The sequence below is a fragment of the Apteryx mantelli genome, chromosome 8, assembly GCF_036417845.1.
Source record: "Apteryx mantelli isolate bAptMan1 chromosome 8, bAptMan1.hap1, whole genome shotgun sequence".
Taxonomy (NCBI): domain Eukaryota; kingdom Metazoa; phylum Chordata; class Aves; order Apterygiformes; family Apterygidae; genus Apteryx; species Apteryx mantelli.
Window position 1 is genome coordinate 31,459,317 of NC_089985.1, and position 27,606 is coordinate 31,486,922.

The 27,606-nt window shown below is 63.3% G+C and overlaps 1 protein-coding gene across 1 annotated transcript; it reads right to left on the reverse strand.

Annotated features, from left to right (window-relative positions):
- Nucleotides 1–1,790: 1,790 nt before the first annotated feature.
- Nucleotides 1,791–26,849, reverse strand: PTCH2 (patched 2). Its single transcript, XM_067301116.1, has 24 exons — nt 26,511–26,849; nt 25,517–25,709; nt 13,733–13,922; nt 13,536–13,605; nt 13,148–13,239; nt 10,163–10,358; nt 9,911–10,032; nt 9,184–9,331; nt 8,797–8,928; nt 8,562–8,717; nt 8,334–8,426; nt 8,120–8,245; nt 7,889–8,007; nt 7,303–7,708; nt 6,902–7,214; nt 6,467–6,609; nt 6,097–6,277; nt 5,455–5,738; nt 4,779–4,916; nt 4,484–4,626; nt 3,851–3,950; nt 3,094–3,333; nt 2,386–2,844; nt 1,791–2,169 (listed from the first exon to the last, which is right to left on the reverse strand). Exons 1-23 carry the CDS (start codon nt 26,847–26,849, stop codon nt 2,386–2,388), a joined length of 4,383 nt encoding a protein of 1,460 aa, XP_067157217.1. The 3' UTR covers nt 1,791–2,169.
- Nucleotides 26,850–27,606: the final 757 nt, after the last annotated feature.

Consider the following 27,606-nt stretch of genomic DNA (forward strand, 5'->3'; position numbering starts at 1 on the left):
GCACCGCAGTCTGTGCGTGCCTCAGTTTCCCTTTGCAAAGGGGCTGTGCCTGCCCGGGGCTGGGGCGTGCACCGGGCGCAGTGGGCAGCCTGGGCATGGGCAGGGCTCGGGGCTGGTGGCTGCAGCCGTGTCCAAAACACGGCTGCCTCTGGGATGGAGCAGCTGGGCTGGGGCAGATGACCAGAGCGATGGTCATCCCTGCAGCCCCTGTGACACCCTGGGGTGTCTCCCTGGGGCTGCCAGGACCGTGCTGTGGGCCCTGGGGAGCACCCAGGCCCAGCACCCTGCCCAAGACCCCAGCCCCGACAGTGTGCGCACGCTCCCCCGCTGCATGCACCCCTCCCCGGGGCACATACACATGCACACACACGGGCACATAAGCACACACACCATGTGGGGCCCATGGCTGTGCCCAACCCCCCCCCAGCTGTGCGCACACACGTTCTGCACGCGCGGCTGTGGCACATATATGCACTCTGTGCACATGCAGCTGGGTCACACGTACACCGCAGCCCCGGCTGCACAACGTGCACCCGGTTTCACACTGCACACGGCTGTCACGCACAGTGCACACGCGCTGCACCTGCTTACACACACAGAGCTGTGCCCCCCAGGAGACAGGGCCGGACACAGCAGGTAATTTATATATAATATATATATTTACTCTTTAAAAATAAACCTTCAGTCCCCACTACCGCCTGTACAAACTACAAAAATAAACCTTTGCTCTCTTTGATATAAATAACTTAGATGGCATTGAGGGGGGGGGAGGGGGGGCTGCCCGCCGTGCCCACGCCTGGCACTGGGACGGGGTCCCCGGGGCCACCACAGCTCAGCAGCCATGGCCAGGGTGGCCGGGGCCACGGGCACCGCAAACACTGCTGAAGTTAAAGTGCTGGGTAACGGCGCGGGACGGTGCCTGGGACGGGGACGGATGGGGGGGCAGCGCCTGGCTTTGCCCGTAGCAGGGCTGGTTGGGAGGAGGGCCGTGTTGCACAGGGACACGGAAATGGGCTTTCCCAGCTAGATCTGCCCATCGCAAAGGCACGTGCCAGCGTGACTGTGTGCCAGCATGTGTATGCACCAGCACGGGCATTCACGAGGGCAAGGCACGTGCGATTGCATGAGGGTTAGTGAACACGGGATGGCGCTGGGGCTTGGCACAGCAAGGACTGCACCAAGGACCCCCCAAACCCTGCCTGTTCGGTGGGAGCAACAGGCTCCCTCGCTCCACGGTGTGTCCCCCATCTCCGTCCCTGCCGAGCTCACCGACGGGGAAACTGAGGCACAGGGAAGGCATCAGAGGGGAGTGACTTGCCCGTGGCTGCCCAGCACCCCTGCCCCGGGCTCACTGCTAGCCCACGCTGACTCCGGCGGGCAGTCCTACACCAGCAAAGGACTTGTCCCCTCACTGCCTGGCACCCTGGGCAGCCGGGCAAGGCCTCAGGCTGAGAAATAAATCTTTTAAAATAAGCTTAAAAATATATATCTCTCTATAGATAGTTTCCCTTTGCAATAAATAAAGGTGTGGGGGGGGGGTGCCCGCCCCGGGCCTTGCCCATGGCACCCCAGGGCATGGCTGGCTCTGGGGCTGCCCCCTTTCGGGAACGGGGGCACCAGGGCCCTCCCATCTGGGCACCCCGGCACGTGGTATTGGTGGGGGGTCCCCAGAGGAGGTGACGGGGAGCAGGCAGTGACCCCCGCAATGGGGCAATGGGGGAGTTGGCACGGCAGAGGGCCGGGCGCGGAGCCCGCCTTGCCAGCAGCTCCAGAAACTGGGGGGTGGGGGTGGGGGGTGGGGGGGGGTTAGTGCTTCCATTTCTGGGGGGCAGCAGGCCTGGGGCAGGGGAACCCCAAGCCCTGGGGGGAGACACGGTGCCGTTGGCACAGCCCCGCGCAGGGGGCACACGGGCAAAGCGTGGCCTGCACACAGCTTGCATAGAAACGCCAGCCTGCCCCGGCGAGCTCCTGCAGAGGGGACACGGGGGCCGGTCCTCCTTGGCGCGACGGCGCGGGGCCAAGATCGGGACATCACCACTCCAGCGACTAGCAGCACGACGTGGGCGACCCCGCTCTGCATCATTCGGCCCCGGGCCTGTGCCCCGCTGGCGCTGGGGGAGATGCTCTGCCCACGAACTGGCGTGTCGGTGCCGTCTGCAAGCCAGCAACCTGCAGAGAGATGGAGGGGGGGGTCAGCTGGGTCCCTCCAAACCTGTCCCATGCATGGTCCTGCATTGTGAAGCAGTCATGCACAGGGCCATGGCAGCGTCTGTGCCCGCGAGAGGTGCCAGGGCAGTTGGCACCTCTTGGGTATTCGGCTACGGGCACCAGCCCTGCTGCTGGGCTCTCGGAGGGAGAGGGGCTACGTCTCCAACTCCAACTCACCTAGCGCCTCGCGCCTGCCCCATGGCGCCCCAGATTCTGCAGCTCAAAGGCGTTGGGCACGGCGGTGGCCCCAGGAGTGGGCACACCGGGCTCCTCCAGGCAGTCCGTCTCACCACTGGCAAAGCCCTCGGGGCCAAAGCTGGGGTAGGAGCCGGGCAGCGTAGGGTGCAGGGCCACCGTCACCGAAGCAGTGGCCGTGACGGTGGCGTAGCTGCCGGCTGGCCCCTGCACGTGGGCGCTGTAGGCGGGCAGGGCGGCCCGTGGGGGCCGGGGAGCTCTGTGCGGGGCAGGCTGCGTGCCTGGCGAGCAGGGCTGCCCTGGCTGGGGCACTGCCGGGTGCGGGTAGTCTCTGGGCGGCGTGGGGCTCGGCTCTCCAAAGGGCAGCGGGGGTGCTTGCTGCGGGCCGGGCGGCTCCATCTTCCCCGATACCTCCGGGCTGTCCTTGTAGGGCTTCAGCACCTGGTGGGGAGATGCACGTGAGCAGGGTCCAAGCCAGGCAGTGGTCCCCTTGCTGAGGGGCAGGAAGCACACGAATGGAGCAAGCCCCTGCTCTAACCACTAACCCTCACTCCCCTGTGGAGCCACCGAGAGGACCCAGGAGTCCTGATCCCCCCCACTGTAACCACCACCGCAGAGCCGGCAGCCCTCAGGGATGCCCGAAGCCCGCGGATGCCGGGGAGCACCGAGGGGGCACGGAGCAATACTCACGGTGATGCGAGGGAAGCTGGGGTCCTTGCCGGCCTCCAGGAGGATGTGCGCTGGGGCGGGGGGCACGACGAAGGTGCCACCATCGCAGGGCACCCGGGGGCCACCCAGCTCTGTGTCTGAGGCGTCAGCGAAGGCAGTGGGCCAGGCTGGGGTGCGCCGGACGTACAGCCCCTGGGGGCCAAGGCACGGGGGCACTGGCTCCGGTGGAGGCAGACAGGGGCTGTTATCCATGGGAGGTGCCTGCAGAGAGAGGGAACGGCTTCAGAGGACCCGGGGACATGAAGGAAGGGGGTGACCACAGGGCAAGGGGAGTGTGGGGCAGGGATGGAGCGAGCTGGGAATGGGACAAGGGGAGTGTGGGGTGAGGTGGGGATGGGGCGAGGGCTGTTTGGGGTGAGGGAGAGACGGGGTGAAGTGGATACAGTGTGAAGCAAGGATGGGGTGAAATGAGTCTGGGGCGAGCTGGATATGGGGCAAAGAAAAGATGGGGTGAGGTGGGGATGGAGTGAAGCCAGCATGGTACGGGGTGAAAGATGGGCTGAGGTGGATACAGGATGAGGGGAATATGGGGCAAGGTTAGGACCAGGTAAGGAAGGGATAGTATAGGGTGAAGGGGCTACAAGGTGAGGGGGTCAGGGGAAATGGGGGATAAATAGAGGTGGGTATGGGGTGACAGAGAGATGGGGCAATGGGGTACAGGATGAGGCAGATATGGGGTGAGGGAGGGATGGGGAGAAGCAGGATGGGGATCTTGTACCTCAGGGGGAGGCCCAATGACAGAGAGCAGGACGGGCAGCAGCACCAGCCCATTGAGCAGTCCCAGCAGCGTCAGGATGGTGAGCACCGCAAAGAAGTATCTGCGTGGGCCACGGGCAGAGGGGGTGAGAAGGCACTGCTGCCCACGAACCCCATCCCACCCCAAACACAGCTTCCCGCACCCACACACCTGGCCCCATTCCTGCTGGGGAACCCCAAGCCCCCCCCCATGCTCCATGCAGGAGCGGGTCAGTACCCTCGCGGTCCCCCTCCGTCCTCTGGCAGGGCAGGTGGCCCGGGCTGTTTGTCCCACGCTCGGCCGAGGGAAAATGTTTACACTGGGGATATTTATGGTATTTCCTGGCAGGCTGCATTTCCCCTCGCTGCCTTCCCCTCCCTGGACCTCCCAGAGTGGGGTACGTCCATCGCCCTCCCCTGATTGCAGAGCCTCCTGCACAGGGCCACCGGCTTGTCCCCTACCCCACGGAGGGCATGTCCTCTCCAGGTGCCCCACATCCCCATCTGCCAGCCAGGGGGGCTGCCCCTCTCAGCGCCCCCCCACTGCATGAGCTTTTGAGCGGCAGCAAGCTGGCATCTCCCCTTGCTGCATGCTGACAGGGTGCCTGGTGCTCACCTCATGATGAAGTCAAACTCAGAGCTGGCCAACATGAGGACACCCAGGAGAGTGGAGACGGCACCGTCCATCACAGGGGCAAAGGTGTGCTCCAGTGCCGCAGCTGAGCGCACGTTCCTGCTCCCCACGGCTGTCAGGAAGCCCTGCAGAGAGTTGGGGCGTCACGTGGGGCTTATCCCAGTGTGCCGCCCATGCCACAACCACGTCCTCCCAAGACACATGGCTAACAGGGCTGGGGCACCCAGTAGTGGGAACTGGGGCACCCCACAGCCAGACCAGGTCTGCACTCACTCACCAGGGCCACGTGGACAGTGAACTCCACGCCAATGCCCACCGAGGCGATGAGGATGACCACGGGGATGGCGCTCAGCTTGATGCCCATCAGCCCCATGATGCCGAACAGCTCCACTGCCATCATGGCCAGGATGGAGACCTGGTGGACAGCGGGGGTCAGTGCAAGAGGCCCTGATGGGTAGCCCTGTCCCTACCCCTCCATATAGGGCATCCCCACCCCATTGCCACTTTCCCCTCCTTTTGGGGTGTCCCTCTGTCCCCTCTATAGGGGGTGGTCCTCACCTCCTCTATACAAAGTGTCCCCAATGACCATCCACTGTATGGGCCATTCCCAACCCACTGCCACCTCCAAACAGGGTGTCACCAACCTACCTCCACATGGGTGTCCCCGATCCCTCCATATGGAGTGTCCCCAGCCTACTGCCCCTTCTATACGGCATTTCCCAGATCCCTCCATATGGGTGTCGCCCACCCACTGCCTCCTCCATAGGGGTGTCCCCCACCTCCTCCATATGGCATGTGCCCAAGCCCCTGTCTTGTCAATACAGGATGTCCCTGGCTACCTGCCCATTGCCCTTTCCAGATGAAGCAAGCACCCAGGGCCATCCAGTAGGAGGAGAGCAGGGCTGGGTGTCCCTGTCTCCATCCAGTGGGAAGGCAGCATGGTGCGTACTCACGATGATGCCGGCTGTCCAGGGGTTGAGCAGCAGCAGGGCACAGACGAGGAAGGTGCAGGCCAGCAGGATGCTGATGGCCAGCAGGAACCAGTGGCGCAGACCAATGTACTGCTCCCAGAAGAGGAAGGGGTACCCACTGGGGTAGCTTAGCACCCCATGGCGCTGGGCGGCCTCCTGGCAGATGGCCCGCACGCTCTCAATTGCCTCCACGAAGTCAGCTGTGCGACGCAGCCCGCTCAGGTAGAAGGGGAACTGGGCGAACTCCAGCGGCTGGGCTGCCGGGACTGAGGAGGAGATCATGGGCAGCATGAGGGCATGGGCAGCATGAAGGCATGGGCAGCATGGGGAGCATGGGCAGCAGGGGCTCTGCAGTGAGATGCTCATGGTGTGGGGGGATGCTCAGAGTGTCAGAGGATGCTCAGAGTGTCAGGGGATGCAGGTAGCAGGGGTTTTCTCTGCAGGGGGATGAGTGTGGGATCAAGAGTAGGGTGGTTTCTCTGTGGAGGAATGCTCATGGGATGAGGGATGCAGGGAACAGGATGCTTGTGGGGCAGGAAAAGTGCAGGGAACGGGGGATTTCTCTGCAGGGGGATGCTTGGGGGCAGGAGGGGGGCTGTGGGGACCCTGCCACAAGCCACTCACTTCGCAGGTTCTCGCCCGTGGTGTCGTACTTGTCGTGGATCCACTCAGGTGGCGGGGGGTAGAAGTTGGCCTGGGAGGCGGCAAAGCCCAGGGGGTCATTGCTGGCCCACACCGTCAGGCAGATGTAGAAGGTGTCAGGGGGGATGATGCCGTTTTCATCCACCAGCCGCCGTGTGGTCAGCTATGGGGAGAGAGCAGGACCAGGCATGAGCGGGGCAGTGGGCACGGTGCAGCACAGCACAACACAGCCCAGCCCAGCTGTGCGGCTCTGTCCCCAGCCCAGTCGTGCCACAGTTCGGCAGCCTGCATCCCCCACCCCAGAGAGAGGCTGGGCCCACCCGCTGTTTGTGCCAGCCCCATCCCCACACACCTGGTTGAAGTTGAAGGGCTCTTTCTTGTTGCCAGTCTGGATTAAGAGCTTGTACGCCAGCACCCCATCCTCAGAGCCGTTGCGATAGCTGTCATGGGTGATGCGCCCGGCTTGCCAGTCCCTGTCGAAGGTGGCCTGGAGCCCTGGGGATGCAGCAGGGGATGTGAGCTCCCCTTGGGGACCAGCACTCTGAATAGCCCCCCCATGCACCCCAGGGAGTGCAATGTTAGCAAAACAGGCATGCAAAGGTACCCAGGGCTTGACTTGGCATTGCTGGGCACCCTATGGGCACTGTGGGACTTCCCACCCTTCGGGGCTCCCAGAGGCTGCCACATACCAGGGAAGGTGTATCTGGGCAGGTGGGGAGTGTGTAGGCTGGGGAGGGGTTCCTGGGCAGGGGAGGGCATGGAGAGAAAGGAAAGGGGTGTCCCTCACCTCGCAGCCAGTCCTGGAAGTAATGGAGCCACATCTTGGGCAGGTCATGGTTGCCCTCACGTACCACGTACTTGACCGTGCTGAAGGCCTGGTGCAGGCTGAGCAGGGCAGCCTGGGCCCCGGGGTAGTGAAAGCCACCCTTGGTGACGATGAACATATTGTAGAAGGAGAAATACTTGAACTGGGCTGAGATGAAGGCATGAGCCTTGGTGTCCCGTGGCACAATGTCTGTCAGGTACAGCCCGTCATGCACCATGGTGGTGCCGTAGAGGCTCAGTCCCAGCAGTGCCAGGAACAGCACCACCACCACGGCCTGCAGGGACAGTGGGTCCAACAGTCAAACACAGTGCCCCTGCCACCAACCCCCTCGCATTGCATAGCCAGAACTGTCCCCACCTCACCTTGGTCTGGGTTTGCAGCAGGAGTGGGGCGTACTTCTCCCGGGCAAAGTCGGAGAGGCTCCAGCGGCAGAAGGGCAGGGGCACACACTCCCGCCCGCCCTTGGCCTCATCCAGCTGGGCCAGCAGGTCCCGTGTGGAGCTGGATGGCGTGAAGACCTGCGAGCCCAGCGGGTCAGTGGGAGGCAGGAGCACCGCCGGCGAAGTGCACACCTGTGAGGTGGGCGGTAGGACGGTGACAATGTGGTGGCCTGAGGAGTCGCACTGGGTGAAGGCCTGCACAGTGGTGGTAATCTGGGTGCTGGTGGCCATGCCAGGGTGCCCATAGGGGGATGGGTGGGAGGCATGGTTGTCGTTGGCATCTGCAAACTCCTGGGGTTGGATCTGGATGACCCGTGAGGAGCAAGGGCTGTGGGCAAAGAAAGGAAAGGAGAAGAGAGAAAAGAAGGGAAAAGAGAAGATGTTAAGGGAGATTTGCAGGCCTGTCCCATGTGACCACTTCTAGGGAGGGATACAAGGGTCAGACCCATCCTCTGCCCGAGCCCAGCAGTGCCCGTGTGCCCCATTCCCGGTGGGAGGCAGACGGTACCTGTAGAAGCAGCAGAGGATGTCAAGCCGGCGTTTCTCCCGGCGGTGCAGGTCCAGGCTCAGGATGGCCGGGAAGATGAACAGCACCATAGCAAAGTTGAACACCACAACCACTGCAGCCTGTGGATGGAGGGACACATCAGAGCAGGATGCAGCTACCCCTTCCCATCCCCAGGGAGGGTCTCTGCTCCCCAGAGAGGAACCCAGACAGGAGCAGGGCACGGGGCTGTACCTGGAGGGAGAAGGCACGCAGGGCAGGGATGGGCACCAGGGCTGCCATGAAGAAGGCGATCATGTTGCTGACAGAGGTGAGAGCCACGCTGGTCCCTGTGCGCTTCAGGCACTCACCTGTCCGCTCCTGGAAGGAACAGATAGGCATGGTGATGAGAGGGGCCACAGGGTGCTGGGGGGAGACAGGGAGTCCCAGTGCAGGGCTTGGCTCTCACCTTGAAGGGGATGTGCTGGCTGGTCTCGGTGAAGGCGTGAGCCAAGAGGAACATGTCATCCACACCGATGCCAAGGGCCAGGAATGGCAGGACCTGCCAGAGAGCAGCCAGCGTCAGCATGGGGACATGGCCACCGCCAGAGAGCAGAGGGGACCCAGACACCCAACACCCTCTGGCCCCCAGACCCCTGCCTGCCCCATGGTACCCAGCACCTCCTCAAGCACATACCTGCGTGGTAGCTGCATTGAAGGAGATGCCAAGCAGAGAGCAAAGTCCCAGGCCTGAGGCCACGGAGAGAGCCACAAGCAGGACCCCAGCCAGGCCCACGGCCCCTTGGGACTTGGAGCAGTCCCATCGCAGCATGGTGACACAGGCATATGCCAGCTGGAAGAGGGCAGAGGGTTAGTGGGGACATGGGGGTGAGGGATGGATGGCAGGAGATGGAAAGAGGGGAGATACTCACCATGAGGAGGTAGCCTCCGGCCACCCGGATGGCGCTGACATCGGAGAAGGATTTCATGATGTCGTTGAGTGTGGTGGTGGAGAAAGCATGGACGTTCTGCGTGGCGTTGGGCGGGATGGAGTCCTGCGCCAGCTGGCAGACACACACCCTGTTACACAGGCCGGGTCCCCCTGGTCCCTCGCATGCCCATCCCAAGAGCCACCCAGGTGGGTGAACATCACCTCCAGGGGCCACCAGGTACCCACAACTCTCTGGGCATAGCTAGACCATGAGAGAGTGGCAGCAGGACTTGCAGCCATGTGAAAGCTGGGTGCAGGGAGGATGCTGTGTACAGGGTAACCCCTGTGTAGCCCCGCATGGAGGCTGAAGGCCAGCCCCAGTGCCTACCTCGACAAATTTTCTCTGCCAGGCTTCCAGGATGGCACCCGCCTTCTCCTCGCTCCAGCTGATGTCATGGATCTCATAGTCATCCTTGAAGTGCTCAAACAGCTGCCGGGGGCTCATGAGGAGGAACATGGTCTGCAGGGCCTCGGCGCTGGGGGACATGCACACAACCTGCTGGGACCAGTTGTGGCACCCCGTGCTTTGGGAATGGGGCCTGCCCTCACCCCTGTGGCTCCCATCCCCACCATGCAAATGGGGAGTGAACCCAGGCATCCTGACGCCCACCCTCAGCCCCAGATCTCACTCTTCTCAACAACGCCGAGGAGAGGAGCCACGATTTCCCGCACAGCCCCTCCTCCCATTGCACAATGTTTCCAGCCAGAACTGGCTGGGGACCCAGGAGTCCGGTCACTCATCCTTCATTCTGATCTGCCAAAGCCAATAAAAGCCCAGGAGTCCTGATCCCCTCCTCCTCCAGTGTTGCTCCAACACACTGCCCTGCTTGCCAGCCCCACACACTCTCCCTCTCCCTCCACCCACGCTCTGCAGCTCCCAGACAGTTTACACATCCTTGCAGCCCCTCCTATGGCTGGGGCAGGGGTCCTTTGGGCCCTGGATGAGGGGACACTGCCCCAAGCTGTCCCTCGGGTGAGTCCTGGGCAGGGACCAGCTGCTGGATTAACTGTTGCCCAGGTGAGGGCCCACCCTGCAGCACCCAAGTGGCTCTTACCTTAGTAGCTTGCCCTGGGAGTCTTTGGTCATGCCGCCTAAAATCAACTCCTCCTGCCAGTGCATGAACTTCCTGGAGAAGCCATGGCAGCCCCCAGAGAGCTCAGCTGGGATGTCGGGGCTCTGCAGGCAGAGAGGAGGCTGTGTCAGGGATGCGGGACTCCCAGCACGAGCCGAGGGGAAGGGGGTGGCCAGGAGAGCAGCAAGCTCCACGGACCTGTACCCATCCTGGTCCCTGCGGGATGTGACCCACCTGCTGGCTTTGCTTGTTGGGGGCACTGGAGGGGCACTGGGGGTCTTGAGGATCGAGGCAGGGCCGCTCCATGTAAGCCTGCCCCACCTCCGCCTTGTCCAGCAGCTCTTTGAAGCCTTCCAGGGACGTGAACTGCCCCAGCTCCTCCATCAACTGCAGAGGGTCCAGGTTGCTCCACTGGATATCCGGGCGGCCTCTGTGGAGAAAGCGGCACCAGGGTTACGGGGGATGCTAAAACCCACACCTGGGACTGCCACCGAGACCCCATCACACACCTGGGATCGTGCCATGCTGTGGGGCTGATAGGCACACTCAGCTGTTGGCACCCTGACAGCCCTGGGGGTGCCCTCAAAGGCAGGGCTAGCCAGGGTGCAAGGATGCAGGAGAGCAGTGTCAGCCCCAAGCATGTCCCCCCCTTCCTGGGGCTGCCTGCGGCATCCGCCATGCCCCAGCGCAGGGCTGCACGGTGCAGCAGGCCATGCCCCAAGTCAAGTAGCGTGCCTGATCCTGTTACGCTGCGACAAAGGGCAGGGAGCTGGCCCCGCACGCCCGGCCGCCCGGCCCCGCTTTGTGCAAGCAGTCAGGCCGATTACTGCCCGCAGGCTAACATCTTGATAGAGAGGAGCAGGCACACAAGGGCTCCCGGTGTCTCCTTCCCACCCAGCCTTTCCAGTCCCATCCCACCACCCCAGCTGGCTGTTTCAGCGCTCAGGAGTAGGTTTCTGTTTGCCCTGCAGCTCTGGGGCTTGGGATGGAGAGAAGGCAGAGACATGTGCTGGGGACTCATCATGGTGCTTTGTGCTGCTCTGTCACACGTGGCTGGGTGCCTGTGCCAAGTGCTGGCCTCGGTTTCCCTGTGTGCCCACGCTGGGTGCTCCGTGGGGCAGGGAGGGGAGGGGGCTGACAAGGGTCCCAGGGACCCAGCTGCAGCCTATCCAGTCCCTCTGGCACAGGACAGCTCTGGAGAGATGCAGACACACACCCAGGTCGCCACAAAACCAGAGGCATCTGCTGGGAGGAATCTCCATCGGCTCAGCCAGCTGGTGAGCATGGGTCCTGGCACAGCAGCAAAGTCCTGCCCACTCCCAGAGCATCCTCCTCAGCAGGTCACCAAGACAAGCCTGGGGCTCAGCAATGCCCAGCACCAGCTCCTTGGAGGCCCAGCAAGCACCCACAAGACTTGGACACCCTGGTAGAAGGGGCTTTTCTGTTGCCTATGCAGGATGCTCTGCTCCAGACATCTCTATTCGAGCCCTGGGAGATTGGGGAACAGAGCAGGACAGGGGGCTGCCAGATCCGTGGCAGGGCAGTATACTGGGACGCCCAGCTCCTGGGCCAACGGTGGCTCTAGTACAGCCACACTTCCCAGGGCCAGCTCCCAGCCTCACTCAGCTTCTTTTTAAGAGAGAAAAGAGACAAAAAAAGCCAACAAACCCAGCCCAAAGCTCCAAAGAGGGGAAGAAAAAGCCCCAAGCGAGTGTGGGCTCTGGGGAGAAACACAGTCTAATAATTCATGAAGGCTGGCTGGGCCAGAGCCGGGCGCTCTGAGATTCCCACATACCAACCGGAGCTGCTGCTGCTTCCAAAGAGAGCCCCTTTTATCTGCTTTCGCTTGCTTCACTGAGCCAGGGCAAATCCTTTTGTCTTTCCATAGATTGCTGCTCTTTGTTCTCCCAGCTCCCGCCCTGCTCACCCTTCGGTGCTAAAAGGGGGGAAGAGAGTCCCCTGGGCTGGCCGGCGCGGCCCCAGTGGTCCGCCTGACCAAGAGGTGCCCATCTGGGTGCCGACTTGCCCGGGTGTGGAGGGAAGGTGGGCCCTGTCGCTGCTCTGGGTGTCACCCTGCCAGGCGGGTACCAGAGCAGGGGATGCTGCTGACCCCAGGCAGATGCGGCTGCGAGTGCCCCGCTTGGCACAGCCACATCAGCCCCACTCCCTCCTGGTCCAGGCTTCTCCCCCGTCTGGCCAGGCTGTGATGGAGGGAGCCCAAGGTCTGGGGGGGACGAAGCTGGTCCCCCACTTCTGGCTGGGCCTGCCGAGGCCCCTCCCCCCTCCTCCCATCCCGCAGCAGCCTGAATAACGCCACTATTTCATCTGTTTGGCAACTGGCAGCTTTCAAAGTAGCATTAGCATGAGAATACGTGGGGCTGCCGTTTGCTGACAATGCACAAGTCTCCCTGGTCTCTCCCGGACAAACACACTTGTAAACAGAAAGAATGCGCGGGCTCCCCTCCTCCCGGCCGTGGGCTCCCCAGCCCCACAGAAACACAATTACGGGCTGGCGCGGTGTGGGAGCCAGCCAAGGGGACTTCCTCCAGCCCTGGGGCTCAGCTGGGCATGGCAAGAGCGGCGCTCGCTCGCTGCAGGGAAATCTCAGCTCTGCCCCTAGTTCCTGGCCAGCCTGGGTGACTCCGAGCCCCTCGGCACATGGCTACAGGCACAGCTCAGGAGTGCAGGGTGCCACGGCTTCCTCCCTATCGTCACAGCCCTGCAAAGTGCTGGGGGGCTGAGCGAGGAGGGAGCAGTCCCCAGACACCTGCATGTGGCACAGCCACAGCTCCAGTGCTTTTCTGTCCCTTTGTCCCTGACCACAGATGGTGCCACAGCTCGGTGTGACAGGGCAGGGCTGCGCAGGCTGCGCACAAGCCTCTGCCTGTGGGCCACAGCTCCCTGCTGCATCGTCACAGCTCTGCCCATGCCACCAAGACTCTGGGGACAGGGACAGGGACCTGTCCCCCAGAGCTGACCCAGCAGGACAGTGCTCCTAGGACCCTCCTGGGGCTTAGCAGAACAAACAGCACAGTGGAGAGACCTCAGCACTGCTCTGCCATGAGGACAGCAGGGCCTGGCTGCACAGAGGAGGGCTGGAAAGCCCAGGCCTTTGCTAGCCACCGTGTCCACAGTCTCCTGCTCCAATCCCTCAGCCTTACACAGCCCTGTGGGGTGTCCCGACTCCCTCACACCCTGACACGGTCCCCACGCACTCACGGGAGATATGCTGATCCTCCCTGCAGCTTGGACCCTTCCCAGAAGCAGTCCAGCGGTGTCAGGATCACGCAGGGGAATAGCTTCTCAATCATCTGCGGGGTGAAAGAGATGTGAGGGGTTGGCAGGGATGTGCCAGGCCCCCAGCACTGCCTTGCCCAAGAGCCTCCCTCTCCATCTCCTGCCGTCCCCAGTTCCCACTGGCCAGCACCCTCCACACGGAGCTGGAGGTCCCTTTGCAGCACCAGAGGCAGGAAAGTTCCCCAGCCCAGCTGTGGTCCATCCACTGCCCATTTCCCAGGGGAGAGGAATTTCTCATTGTGCAAATGCCTCTGTCAATCCAGCCATGAGCCCAGGGTGTCCCGGATGCCATGCTGTACCCTGGACTTACCCTCTCAATCATGCCATTCTCAATAATGGGGACACCCGACTTGTAGCAGATCTTGTTCAAATCCCATGATCTGGAGAGGCAAAAGAGACATTTGAGGATGGGCTCCATCCTGCCAGAGGGCATGGGGCATCAGGGCATGGCAAGGGGGGGAGCAAGGCACAGTGGGGGTCCCTGTCCCTGTCCGGAGCCGGACTCACTTTCCGTACAGCGAGACTTGCACTTTGCTGGCAGCCAGAGCAGCCTCGAGGTGGAGCTGCAGGGCCTCCTGCGTCAGGATGTTCTCGCCTTCCCGCTTCGGGGTCTGGATCAACATTTGGGATGTGTAGACGGACTCCTCACCCAACTTCTCCTTCGTGTAACGGAGCTCCTGGCTGACACGGCTGCCCGCTGTGGAGGGAACCATGTGGCACCCTGTGAGCACTGAGACCAGCAGAGCCCATGGCCTACCACCCTGCCTGTCACGCTGCCACAGGGATGCACAGGGAAAGCGAGGCAGGAACAAGGTCATACATCATTATACAGTGCCACATTAATCCAGGGAACTTCATGCCACGTGATATCCCAACCACTGCATCCTCCGGGAGCTTGCACCCTGTGAGACCCGATTGGGCAGTACCAGCAACCTGCCTCCCCAAAAGCTTGTCCTACAGCCCACACTGGGCCAGGAATGCCCCCTTCCTGCTGACACAGATGTTTCCAGCCCCAGAGAGTCTCGTTGGCTTTGGTTTCCCCTGGAAAACCCCGCAGACAGCTGACACGGCGGATAGTACACATATCCTGTCCACTCCCTGCTCCCATCCGTGCACTGCAGCCAGACACCAGGGATGCCAGACGCGACTGGCTCCTGACGCATCAAGCAGAACCGGGGATCCTCCCAGCTCATCCCTGCTGGATTTGCCCCATAAATCCCTGCAGCTGCTCCCTAGCACTTGGAGGTGGGCAGCATTTTGGCCAAGCTGCCTTAGTGGGCGTAATGATGGAGTTGGGGACAGTCAGACTCAGTCCTCCAGGGAGCAGGACCGTGAAAACCCTGCAGACAGAGGCTGCCCTAAGATGCATTTGGAGACAGGCAAGGGGACAGCAGGGGAGGGAAAAGGCACCAGGGAGCTCCATGTCCCTTTGGCATCTCCCAAAAAGCTGAGAGTCATGCCTTTGCCTGAACAGCTCCCACAGGCCCTGCAAGGCACCGTCAGCATCTCACAACCCCTGGGAGATCTTGCTGGCCTTGGCTGCTTGCCCAGCCCTTGGCTCTGCAGCCCTGTGAGCCCACCCATGGCCTGGGACACATGCATGGGCTCTGCAGCCATGTGAGCCCACCCATGGTCTGGGCCACATGTCGCCCCTGGACCCCACAGAGGATGCATACCAGGGACAAGCCCCCGTGTTGCACAAGGACCCATCTCCATCCCGGTCGGCTCTGATCCCAGCTCCCCACAGCCATGTGAGCCACAGCCCCCTGAGGCTGTGCCGACCCCAGCCCTCCCTGCTCGTGCCAAGGCTTTGCAATACATCCAGAACTGCCAGCTCGTTCCTCAAAGGCAGCACAAGAGCTCTGCACGCAGCAGGGCCAACATTTCTGGGAGAAGCCGCTGACTTTATTTGCAGCTGCTTCAGCACGGAAGAGAAATCCGCCCCCCCCCCCCCAACACGGTTGGGGGGGGAAAGTCTGGGGTTTTAGATCAAACTCTTGGCTCTTTTCATGGAGGAGCCAGGCTGCTCCAGGGGATGGGGACATGAGCAGCATCCTAGGAACAGCTGTTCTCCTTGTCTCCATCAGACGAGGGGTTCCCATCTCCGGCCAGGGCAGCGAAGTGGGGACGCGCGACTCAGCCCAGCTCACCAAAGAAGCTGGGGGGGGCAGAGGCAGATCCCAAGAGGCACAAGCTGCAACCACGAGGCTGCCCTGCTCCTGGCCTATCCACACACCCCCTTCCCAGAGGGTGATCCCGTATCACAGCCCCCTGTCCCAGCGCTGACTGCTGCAGACACCCCAGGGTGCCAGGCACTGTACGTGGCCACCCCACACCACAGACCAGGCACCCAGGAGCACTCAAAAACCCTGGCGTCAGGGAACGTCCTAAGGTGGCTGTCCCCTGAGGGACGCCGATTCCTGCCCAGCTCCCTCGGGCGCATGGGGACCGCGGGGCAGGAAGGAGGCACCGCGGTGCTGGGAAGACGGAGGATGGAGCAAGATTCCTCTGCGCCGGGACACTCCCTCAGCAAGAGGCCAGGGCCCCGGCGGGCCTGGCCACCGGCCAGCGCAGAGGAGGCCAAAGCAAGACCACAATTAAGCAGCAGAATCTTCCCTTTTAATGACTTATTATATGGGTTTTTTTCCTTTTTTTTTGGGGGGGGGGTGCCTTTATTGTTCCTGGCTGAGCTGGGAAGCAGCTGGTGTCCATCAGATGCCAGTCGCGATGGAGGTTGCGCCAGGGCCGGGGGGACATGGACTTGGCCTTTGTGTGTGTGTGTGTGTGTGCGTGTGTGTGTCATAGGGGACGTCGGCGCCCGGGGCAAGGGGCCGAGGACACAAGGCAGGGTTGGTGTCGGAGGAGGACCCAGCCCCTTCCCGGCAGGCTGGGAGGTCGGGCAGGAGGTGTGCCGAGCTGCTCTGATCTCAGCCGCACCACCCACGCAGAACCCACATGGGCAGACGGACAGTGGACACGAGCGGGGGAGGGAGGGCAGGGGGACGGGCACCCAGCACCGCCGCTGCTCTCGGTGGGGGGGACGCATCCTGCTGCACACGGCAGCCCTGGCTTCCCGGCGGGCATCTCCGCATACCGCTGAGCACGGCCGCAGGAATAACTGCACATCTGCAAGCACAGAGGGGGGAAGAAGCCCCCTGAAAAATTAAAAAAAAAAAAAGAAAAGAAAAAGCCGTCCCTTGTAATTAGTGTTAATTTGGAACAGGGCACTGCGAGCCGTCAGCAAGCTTCAAAGGCAGTGAGGAAGCCTCAAATTCCAACACCCTAATTAACCAAAGAGCAACATGAAAAGACAAGGCAGCGCACACAGGGCCTGCCAAGGACACTTCAAACGGGCGCGCGCCCGCCGGCCGGGCCGGGCCGGGCCGGGCCCCGGGCTGGGAACGGGGCGAGACGCCCCACGCGGCACAGAGCCGGCCCGCGCGCAGCCTCCCGCGCGTGCCCCCCGCCGTTCCCGGCTCCGTGGTCCCGAAGGCGAGGGGAGGGGGCCGGGGTGCTGGGGAAGCCGCCATGATAGCAACAATGAACACGGTAATGAGGAACTGTATGTAAATTCTTTTTTACTCCAATTAACAAAAGGAGCCCTTGGCTTTTTCATGCAAAGGGCCCTCTGGTTCCAATCAAACGCCCGGTCCTGCTTATTAACAACCCGCCTCGGCTCCTCGGCGGGGGCTGGCTCTGCCCTTCCAGCACCCCCTGCCCCTGCATGGGGCTACGGGACCCCCACCTCTCCGCAGCGGGCTCTGCTGCCCAGGGCTGCCCACCCAACCCCAGCTGCCTCCGACTATCCCGCGGCCATGCCTGGGCCAGGACGGCGTTCGGAGGCGGTGCTGCCTTGTAGGAGCATCCTCCACGGGTTGGATGCCGGTTCTGGGTACCACCGGTCTCCTGCAGGGGGATTTTGGGGGCTGGGGGAGGTTCCTGGGTGTAAGCAAGCAGCAGCATGAGCTGGATGAAGGGACGGGACCCCAAGCCCACCCAGGTGCCCAAATGCCTGGGGTGTGCAGGGGGCCCCCACCAAGGATGTGGGGGGCCCTACAGGGTCACCTCCTGCAGGTGCTGGTGCCAGGGAAGGGACAGCGGTGCCGAGCCTGGCGCCTGGGTCATTGGCAGCCAGGGAGGCCGTGTGTGCGGGCGGGCGGCTGCCTCCCGCCCGCGGGCCGTGCCTCGGGAGCCCTCCCCGTAATTACGGCATCCGCCGCAAAATTACAGAGCAGGGCGGGAGCCTCCCTGCCCCCTTCCCGGCCACCCTGCCTGAGCTGCCGCCACCGCCACGGCTCCCCAGATCCTCCTGGCACAGCACACGTGGCCTCCTCCCTCGGAGCTGAGGGCTGCAGCCAGCTCACCCTCGCCCCACGGGACCGTCTCGTGCCCTCACCTGCCCCGGGGGGGTGCCGGAACCGCAGCACCCCCAGCCTGGCACCAGGGATCGTGGGCCCTGAGGGGAAGGGTTTGCTCCTGCTGGCAGCCCAGGTGGCCCCCAAGACGGAGCACTGGCCACTAGCCCCCACTGCCCTGATCCCTTTGCAGGGGGGTGGCGTTGCCCCTGCCTAGGAAGGGGCTTGAGCCAAGCTCACCCCACACCTCCCTCAGGGCTACCTGGGCTCAATGGGGTGCCCCCCAACATCCCACCCCACAGTGACGGTGAGCACCCCTGAGCCTCAGCACAGAGGGTTTGGGGATGGAGGAACCCATGCCAGGTCCCATTGGACACCCATTGCCCCCCCAGGTGGGGGGATGGCTAGGCTCAGCTGCAAACGCCCCAGCTCACACCTCAAAAAAACCCCAGCCACAGTAGGAAGGAGACCAAGGCATCCTGTCGGGCTTATCCAGGGCAAGAGGTGGCCCTGTCCCCATGCAGCCCCAAGGCGCCCACAGGTGGGGTGCAGTGGGCTGAGCGTGCTGGGGCAGCGCGCCCGGGCGGCACCAGGAGGGCAGTGGGTCAGGGCAGGCTGCCAGCCCCACACTGAGCTCTTCCCCACCCTGGGCAAAGCCAAAGATGCTGCAGGGCACAGATCCTGCAGGAAGGAAAGGTCCTGCTGGTGGGAATGCCCTGGGCTCACTGGGGGGGGGGGGTCATGGTCAACGCTGGTGCCACTGCTTGGTGGATGGGCACCCTGGGCACCGCTAGGAGCCATCACTGCTTGAGCAGTTCAGCTAAGAGCAGGTAACTAGGAGACATGGTCAACGCTGGTGCCACTGCTTGGTGGATGGGCAACCTGGGCACCGCTAGGAGCCCTCACTGCTTGAGCAGTTCAGCTAAGAGCAGGTAACTAGGAGAGAGGGTGCAGAGGGCCAGGACGCCTGGGTTCACCTCCCCGCTCAGCCTCAAACCCAGGCCCCAACCTCTGGCCTCCCTGGGCGTAAGGGGACTCCAGGTTGTGGTTACAACCATGCCGAGTCCTGGATTTGGGATTCCAGGACATGGGTGGGACATAGGTCTGCAAGCATGCTTGACACAGGGCCCCTGGGGAGCCGGCTCAGCCCCAGGGCTGGACAGCCATGGAGAGCTGGAGGATCCTTCCAGGGAACGGCCTCTTCTCTACCCTGCAACACCCCACTGCAACCCACTGAGGCCGGGCAGCCCCCAGACCAGCGTGCAAGCCCCTGGCCACACAGGCAGGTTGTGCCTACATCTCCGGGAAAGGCCGTCCTCATGGGGAAAACCCCTGGGTGAGCTCCACAGCATCCCTCACTCGGCGGGGGCCATGCCGCCACAACAGGGGACACCATGCTTGCAAACACTGGACCACGGAGCCACTCCATGTGGCAGGGACTCGCACGTCCCTGCGTGGTTAAAGCCCTCAGGGGCCATGGACCGACACCGACACTGTCCTGCCTGCCTGCAGGAGGGCGGAGAAGGGGGTCCTGCGGTGCCCCATCCCTCCGTGGTGGGGGGACATCCCGCAGCCGCCCTCCACATCCCGTGGCCGACCGCTTCCCCCGCGCTGAACAGCGCACAAGCCAGAGGCCACCTTCAAAGTGTTGTGGGGCGGATTAGCTGGATTAGGGAGCCTGTGAAAGGACTCATGCTGCTCTGGAGGAAGTCTCGCTGAGGGCATGCTAAAAGAGCCATTTTTACCTGTCCCGGCTGCTACCGCCAGCCTTGTGAAAAGCCTCCGCGGCCCCATCCTGTCAAAACACGTCCAGCAGGCCCTATTCAGCGCACCGGTGCGGGGCCGGGCGCGAGACGGGGGGCTCCGGGGGGGACGGGCCCCGGCCCCACGGGGGTGGCAGATGGGTGTCCCCGGCAGCGCCGATGAATGCGGGTTTGTCGCTCCCTCGGCGTCTCCTGGGGCTTGTTCTCTAACAAACCCAGCCCAACAAAAGCGCTCTCCCAACGCCTTTCTAAATAAACATGGCCAAAAAAAGCAGGCCTGCCTTCAAAAAGCCAGCCACGGAAAGGCCTGAAAAGGCCCGTTTGAGGCCTGCTCCCGATCCGCCAGCCCCGGCCCGGCCCTTTGTTTATGGCGGAGCTAAATTAATGTCTTTATTACCCCAAATCCCAAAGCGCCGGTTCCCAGTGCGGCCGGGGGGAGGGAGGGCGAGGAGCCGCCGAGGAGCCCACACCGCCTCGGCCGGGACCGAGGGGACAGCGCGACCCCCGAAAGAGGGGGAGAGGAGATTCAGTTGGGAACTATTCACCGCTAAGACTCCTGTCAGCATTGACATAAATTTCCACTGGTGTTGGCATTTAGGCATTTGCCATTTCCATATGTATAGGGCTGCCTGTACTAATTATGCTAATCACCCCCTCTGTTGGCTGCTGTGAAAAATGGCCACATTAGGCACTCCACTGCTTGCTAATGTCACTTAATGTGTGGTTGAAACATACATTCATCCCGCTCTGAATGGTGAAATTTTTCCACATTGCTGGCTTCATTCAGGCAAGAAATGAATTTTTTGAACTCAGACCACTTTTCCAGGCCCGAGGGAGAGGCAGATAATAAAACCCTCTTCTCAGTCCCTCGCGCTGCCCGCCCGCCCCCCCCCATCCGCCAAATAACATTTAAAAACGCAAAAAGAACCCCCTCCCCAAATCTATGTATATATCTAAGCAAGTAAAAAAGAAAAAACTCCCCCCCAAAAAAGAGAAATAAGTTAAAAAGCAAAGCAAAATGGATATGTGCAGATAAGCCACAGCCATCTGAAAAAACTCTCCCAGTCCTTTTGGTTAATTAGCAAAATTTTCCAGCCCGAAAAGCCGACCAAGCTGTCAAGGAAGGGAAAAGCAAGAGAGATTTCTCACTCTCCTCCCAAAGATAAATAAATAAAGGCAACGCGCCTGCTCCCCATCTTTGGGAAGGCAGGCTCTACAGCAAGCCCCAGCTAGTCGCCGAGAAGAAAGGTCCTTTCAGAGCCAGCCGAGGTTGCGGGAGAGAAGGTGCTTTGGAGCAAACGTCAAAGCAAAGCAAGCAAACAAAGCAGATTTTTAGGATAACGGGGCAGGCAGTGCGCGTGGGGATCTTGGCGCCCCGTTGCAGCAACGCCCCGGCTGCCTCTTGCTTCTTTGAGCACCTCCAGGTTTGGGACATGCCTCAGCCCTTCCTGACCCCACAAAAAGGGGGAGAAAAAGGATTGCAGGGTCCCGAAACAAAGATCCTGCCAGGCCAGGCCCGAAGGGCCCCTGCAGCAGCACTGGGGATCCCAGGCAGCCCCTTCCCACCCCGCAGGAGTGACAGCTGTGTCACCGCATCCAGGGCCCTGTCCCAACGGGACACCCATCCAGGGATGTGGCAGTGCTGGAAACTGCCCCTTGGGCATGAGGCCGGCTCACGCCAGCTGCCAAAGTTGTGGCTGGTGTTTCGCTGCCCCGGCCCCCGAGCATCAATCCCAGCCCCACATGCAGGAACGGGGCTGGCTCCAGCCCCACGCATTTCCCGCCCCCCCCCCCCCCCCCCGGCCCTGGCTCCACACCCTGGCTTTGCCCCCACTCCCTTCCCAGCCTCGACGCCAACTGCTCCCCCCCCCCCCCACAACACCCACCCGGCGGCAGCGACAAGACCACCCACCTCTCGCCATGCCCACCCAGAAACGGCCACAGCACCCCCTTCCCTCCCACAGCCTTGTCCCCGTGCTGCCCCCCACAGCCCCTCGTGGGTCCCACACAGATGGTCTCCTCCAAAGCTGCTGGGGCCAAAGGCACGGTGGGGATGGCGTTTAATTCTCATCCACAGTTTTTTTCTGGCTTTCTGCTCTCCGATGCCCTTCTCTTTGCAAAGATGGAGCCAGCCCTCTCCCTGGGCAAGCTCCCAGTGGCCAGGCTGGGGCTCAGCTCCCATTTGCCCCTATGGTAGGGGCAGCTCCTGGGCTGCACCCCGGGGTGCTGGGGAGAGGGACACCCCCTGCTAAGTCCATTCGCAGAGGTCAAGGGAGGACAAAAGCTATTGCCGAGGGGGGAATCTGCAGTGTGCTCCAGCAGGGCAAGAAATTCCCTTTGCCCCCTACCAAACATCTGCTTTTGGCGCTCACTGCCTCCCCCCCCTTCTCCAGTGCATTCGGGGTATCTCTGACCCCTCCAGAAGACAGACAGGTTCTTCTCCAGGGAGAATCGGCAGCTCTTTGAGAGCACGACGGCTGCGCAGGGCGCTGGGCTGTTCCGGTTAGGAATTAACCCGGCCTTCCTTTGAACCAGCCCTCGGCGCTATAAATCAGGCAGGCCCATTCACCACCCAGGGCTCTGCCCTCCCCGGAGCTCGCCGCCCCAGCCCCTTGGCCCTGCAAACACCCTGGGAGAGCCAGGAACAGCTGCCAGGTGTCTAGAGGTAACTCAACACTAGCAGCTAGCCGGGATTTCAAAGCCTCCGAGTGCCTAATTACTTTGGAGGAGCCTAATTGAACATTTCCACAGTCGAGTCCAATTTATGGGGTGACACGGCCTCTTCCATCTCACAGGCAGGGATGTGGGTCGGTGGTAACCCGGGGGCACAGCCAGCACCCCCCCCCCAAGCCAGATCCCAGCCCACAGGAGCCAGCAGGAGCACACTGGGTTGGAGCTTCCCCCAAGGCAGGACAGGGGATCCCGCATTTTCCTTCAGTGACCCAGGCTGCAACCCCATCCAGGCTCAGGAACTCCCCCACTGAACGGCTGTAACGCTGCCCTGAGCGCCAGTGCAGAGCCTGCTGTGCGAGGGCAAAGCGGGGCTGCCCCCCTACTCTTCTGTGGGGGCACCAGGCCCTGATGGGAATCGCTCCCAGTCCAGCCCACCAGTGCCTGCTTGGTCCCTGGCTTCAGGAAGACTGGACCCATCCTCCCAGTCTCTGCTCAGCCTGCGGCAGGGGCAGCCCGGCATGGGATCAAGCTCTGCTCCTGCAGGGCTGGGATCTCACCTGGGTGAGATGTTTTGGCTTGGAGCATCACCAACCCACATCCCTCAGTGTCTAGACAGAGATGGGTGTGTAGGTACAGACTGCCTTCAAAGGTCATTGGAGGTCTCCTGGGGCCTCCTGTCTCTGAGCTGAAGGGTCGGCAGGGACCTCTTGGCTCAGGGGTGACAGGCTTGGCAGGATGGGACAGGACTCCCTGGTGCATATACCCTGCCCCTTAGACACCCCACAGCACTGTCTCAGGGCTGGGACAGACCATACTCTTGCAAGTGGTGGCTGAGAAAATCCAGAAGACGACGAGATGCTCAGGATACAACCACGCAGTCTGGGAAACTGTCCTGCTCCCCAAGGCAGCCTAGTGCAACCAGGGCCTCCTGCCACCAAATAACATACTTGCCCACTGCAAAGGGACAGGGGTCCAGAGATCAGGGAGGGACCCAAGGACACCAAGGGATGCTTTGATCTCCCCAGAAAATGCAGGAGCAAAGGCCAGCAAAGAAGAGCTGGCAGGGAAGAGGCAGGGAAGAGGCAGTCACCCATGGATGGTTATGGGGAAGGGAGGCAGCCCCAGAGCTGCTACGTGGGACTGGAAGAGCCACTGGAAACTAGCAAGTCCTTCCTTCCACATCTTGACCTATGCAAGCCCCTCAGGGACGCTCCAGGACTAAAGTCACCAGCCGTGCCATCCTTGGTAATGCCAACAGCCTCCCCAAGCACACTAGGACTGTGCCACCCAGGAGCCTGGCGCAGAGGAGCCTGTCCAAACCCCCCCACAGCTCCTGGGGGCAGAGCCCGCAGAGCGCTGCCAGCGCCATGCCCCTGCAGCATCATGAGCCCTGCCCAGCCCTGGGCACTGCTCCGCCGGGGGCCTGCAGGGAAGCAGATGTCCGAGAGGGGGGGTCCGTGCATACCCCAGCCTGCCCATCAGCCAGGAAGAGGCAGGACACCCCAGGTCAGCAGCGTGCAGGGCACAGGGCAAAGATCCAGCTGGGCTCCCAATGCCCAGGAAGGTGCCCTAGCCACAAGAGCCAGTTTCTCAGAGAGGCTGCACGGCCACCCCATGGCACATGTGGTGCCGTGCCACAGGAATATCCTGCTAACAGCAGCCAGAGTCCCTCCTTGCCGTACCCAGGCGAGCAGGGAAGCATGGTGTGGAGCAGAGCATGTCTGCAAGAAAAGCCAGGAGTCTGGGCACTTCCAGCCTTGCCTTGCTGAGCTGTCTCCATGCCCAGGCTTGGCCACTTCCCCACACCACTCTCCACCCCAATGTGCCATGAGTCCCACTCTCTCACCACAACAGGCGCAACTACAACCACCTCCCTGGTCTGGCTGTAGTGACATTAAACACTAGCCCCTTGCAAGCATGGCAAGGGCTGGGGTCACCCCCACCAACCCCCAAAAGACAATAAAGAAATACAATGGAGCCAGAGCCGTGACCTGGAGCAAGGAAAACAGAGAGGGAGTGCTTGCCTCCTCCAGTGGCCACGGTTCAGGCGGCTCTGCTTGGACCAGGAGGTATCACTGGATTTCTTTGCTACGTGTTGCAGAGCAAAGGGGTGATGGAGACAAGGTTGGGGGGCAAACACCCCTCCTGGGGTGGGGAGCAGGTGGGGACTGCCCTGGCATTCCTGGGCATGGATGCATGCATGTGTGTGTGAGCAGCGAGGGAGCACAGGGACTTTTTTTTTTTTTAAATAATAAAAAAAGGGGGTGGGAGAGCAAAGTTGCTTCTATTGTTGAACCAAATCCAAGAGTAGCTGAGGACCACACAGGGAGCAGGGCGTGGGGGAGGAGGCAGCGCTCCCGCACAAAGATGGCTGACACCCCTCCGCTGAGCAACATCTGCCCCTGCACAGCACCCCGCCGGCTCCGGCACAGACCCCGGGGTGGGAAAGCCCAGCCCGAGCCTGCAGCGGGTGGGAGCCGGGGCCCAAGAGCGGAGGCGACACAGGGCGCTCCTCGCCTGGACCGCTGGGAGCGGAAAGTTCCCAAGCGGGAGGGAGGCGAAGGAAAACTAAACCCCAGCGCTGGAAAATGCTGCCGTCCAACGAGACGGCAGCAGAGAGGGGAGAGAAAATCCGCGCTGAACTTATTAATAACAAAGGAATCGTTTTTTATCAAATGTTTCCACTCGGAAATGAGGATTTGCTCCTGTCTGACCCTGCCTGTTGGCTGTTTGTGCTCTAAACAGACTCCTTTTTTGCCTCTTGGCAGGAGTACGTGACCTGTGCCAGGCTTTAACTGACAGCCCTGCAGAGGTACAGCTCTCTGCCCCCCAGCGCAGGACTGGGAAAGGCCACAGGGGATTTTCCTATCGATAATCGAGCAGGGTCCCAGCGTTGAAAGCTACACCACTCTCACCGGGAAGGAGCGCAATTACATGTGGAGATGCAGGCATTCGCCCAGCAGCACTCACCATCCCCGCCACGCACAAGCGCGCCCATGGCACATAGGCATGCACCTACCCGCGCGGGGACACAGCAGCACCTTCACATGCGTGGAGCCGCAAAGGGGAACACAGCATGCCGATCCCCGCGCTTGCACACGCGGCACCGTGCACCCCCGACTACCCGCAGGCAGGAGACCTCCACCTTTACGCAGCCCCAACCCTGCACACGCATCCCCGCACACGGACAACCTGCACGCCTGTCACCCGCTGCTCGAGCTGTCACCTGCCTCCCAGGAGCAGCCGGAGGATTTTAAAGCAGCAAACACTTGTCAGGAGCGACCGGCAGCTGGGGACGGACACGCACCTCCGTGCCTAGAGCTACGCGCCGGCAGCGGTGGGATGGAGGACAAAGCCGGGAGCCGGCCCGGGGCTCCGCGCTGGCCAGCTGTGCCAGGCAGCAGCGGCCGGACGATGCTCCCGAATCCGCTCCTGCCGTGCCTGAGGGACACCCGCTCCCGAATCGGCTCTGCCGCGCGCCCCGGAGGGGCCGTGCTTACCTTCCACCCAGAGGTGCTCTATGTCGGTCTCGATGGAGGCTACCCGGAGCCCCACGGCCAGCGCCCCGAACACCAGCAGCCCCACGAAGAGCACTTTCCCGCAGTGCCGCTGGATCCGGCAGCCCAGGGCGAAGAGCAGCATTTGAAACCGGGCCCGCAGCCACAGCGGGGCCTTCTGGCCCACGGCCCTGCCCTGGGGAGAGGGCAAGGATCAGGCTCGGAGCAAAGGGGACCCCCCCGCCCGCTCGGGGTGACCCCGCGCCCTGCCCTGCCGCCGGCCCCGGAGCCCCTCCGTGGGGCGGGATGTCCCCAGCAGCCACGCGCTCTCCGGGCGGCCGCAGAGCGGGGCTGGGGGGAAGCGCGGACTCCGCACAGCGGGGCCGGACGGCAGCCCCCAGCCCCGCTGCTTCGCCCAGCTCCCCCCAAATCTGAGGCAGCGCCCACGGTGCTGCAAGTAGCAACACTGGGGGGGGCCGGCGGCAGCCCCAGCAGGGAAGGGAGGGGGGGCCCCAGGCTGCTGGGAACAGGGCCACCCCAAACAAGCTCTGCAGAGCCCAAGCCTCGCCGGGGAGAGCAGAGAGCCCTTCCACAGACCTTAATCTCACTCTGCAGACCCCACACCTCCTCCTGCAGACCCCACAGCTCCGCTCGGGGAGCCGAGAGCCTCCCCGCAGACCCCAGGGCTCCCCTCGGGGAGCCAAGGGCCGCTCCGCAGACCCCGAAGCTCTCCCTGCACGCCCAAATTTCTGCCCGGGGAGCCGAGAGCCCCCCCCCGCAAACCCTGAACCTCCCCCTGCAGACCCCACACCCCCCCTCGGGGAGCCTGAAGCCCCCGAAGGTCCCTCCGGAGCCCCCAACGCGCCGCTGCAGACCGGCGCCGCTGCAGACCCTCCGCGGAGCCCCCCGGGGACCCCCCAGCTCCCTGCGCAGGCGGCGAGGCCCCCGCGGGCCCCTCGGCGGGCGCGGGGCCGCGCCGGGGGATGCTGCCCCTCACCTCGGCGAGCCGCTTGCGGCGGCGGGCGGCGGCGCGCAGGGCCGGCGGCGGCGGCGGCGCGGGTCGGGGGGGCTCGGCCGGCATGGCGCGGCGCGGCGCGGCGGGCAGCGCACCGCCCGTTATGTGGGGCCGAGCGCGGCGGCGGCGGCCCCCATGCGCGCGGCGGGGCCGGGGCCGTTGGCGGCGGCGGGCGGGGGGCGCGGTGCCGGTGCGGAGCGGCGCGGCTCTGGGCCGCCGGCCCGCCCGCCGCGCCTCTAAAGGGGAGGCGGGGGCGGGGGGCGCCGGGGCCGCGCCGCCGCCGCCGCTCCCATTGGCCGCCGCCGCCGCGGCAGCGCCCATCGCCGCTGCTAGGCAACGGCGCGCCCGCCGCCAACGGCCACACACGGCGACCGCCCCCCCCAACGGCCCGCGCCGGCCCGGCCGCGCCGCGCCGCGCCGCGCTGCGCTGCGCCGCGGGGGGAGGCCCGGCCCCGCGCCGCCGCCCGGCCGCGGGCACCGGCAGCTGCCCCCGCCCGCGGGCCCCACGGCCGCCCGCAGCCAGGGGCGCCCCGCAGCTACCCCGCTGGACCGCCCCCCGCAGCCACATCTGGCCCCGGTGTCCCCCCCACAGCCACCCCCTGGCCCTGGTGTCCTCCCCCCACAGCCACCCCCTGGCCCCAGTGCCCCCCCCACAGCCACTCCCTGGTCCCAGTATCCCTCCCAAGGGCAGGATGTCCCCCCACAGCCACCCCCTGGCCCCGGTGTCCCCCCCAAGGGCAGGATGTCCCCCCACAGTCACCCCTCGGTGCTGGGCAGCCAAGGATGGGTGTCCCCCCCACAGTGACCCCCCCCCCCCCAGGGCCAGGCATCCCCCCCAAGAGCTGTATATCCCCCTGAGAGAATTGGGCAGCCTCCCCATAGCCACCCCAAGGGCTGGGCAACCCACCCCATAGCCACCCCATGGGGCAGGCAGCCTCCCCCCCCCCCCCAAAGCCTGGGCATCTCCCCCATAGCCACCCCAAGGGAACAGGCGTCCCAAGGCTTGGGCGTCCCACCCCAAAGGCTGGGCATCCCACCCAAAAGGCTGGGCAGCCCCCCGGAGCTGCCCCAGGGGTTG

Coding starts and splice junctions, on each gene's coding strand:
- PTCH2 (XM_067301116.1), bottom strand. CDS start 26,849: ATGGGCGCTGCCGCGGCGGCGGCGGCCAATGGGAGCGGCGGCGGCGGC. Junction 10,033..10,162: donor CCAACAAGCAAAGCCAGCAG/GTGGGTCACATC, acceptor CTCTGCCTGCAG/AGCCCCGACATCCCAGCTGA. Junction 8,427..8,561: donor TCAATGCAGCTACCACGCAG/GTATGTGCTTGA, acceptor GCTCTCTGGCAG/GTCCTGCCATTCCTGGCCCT.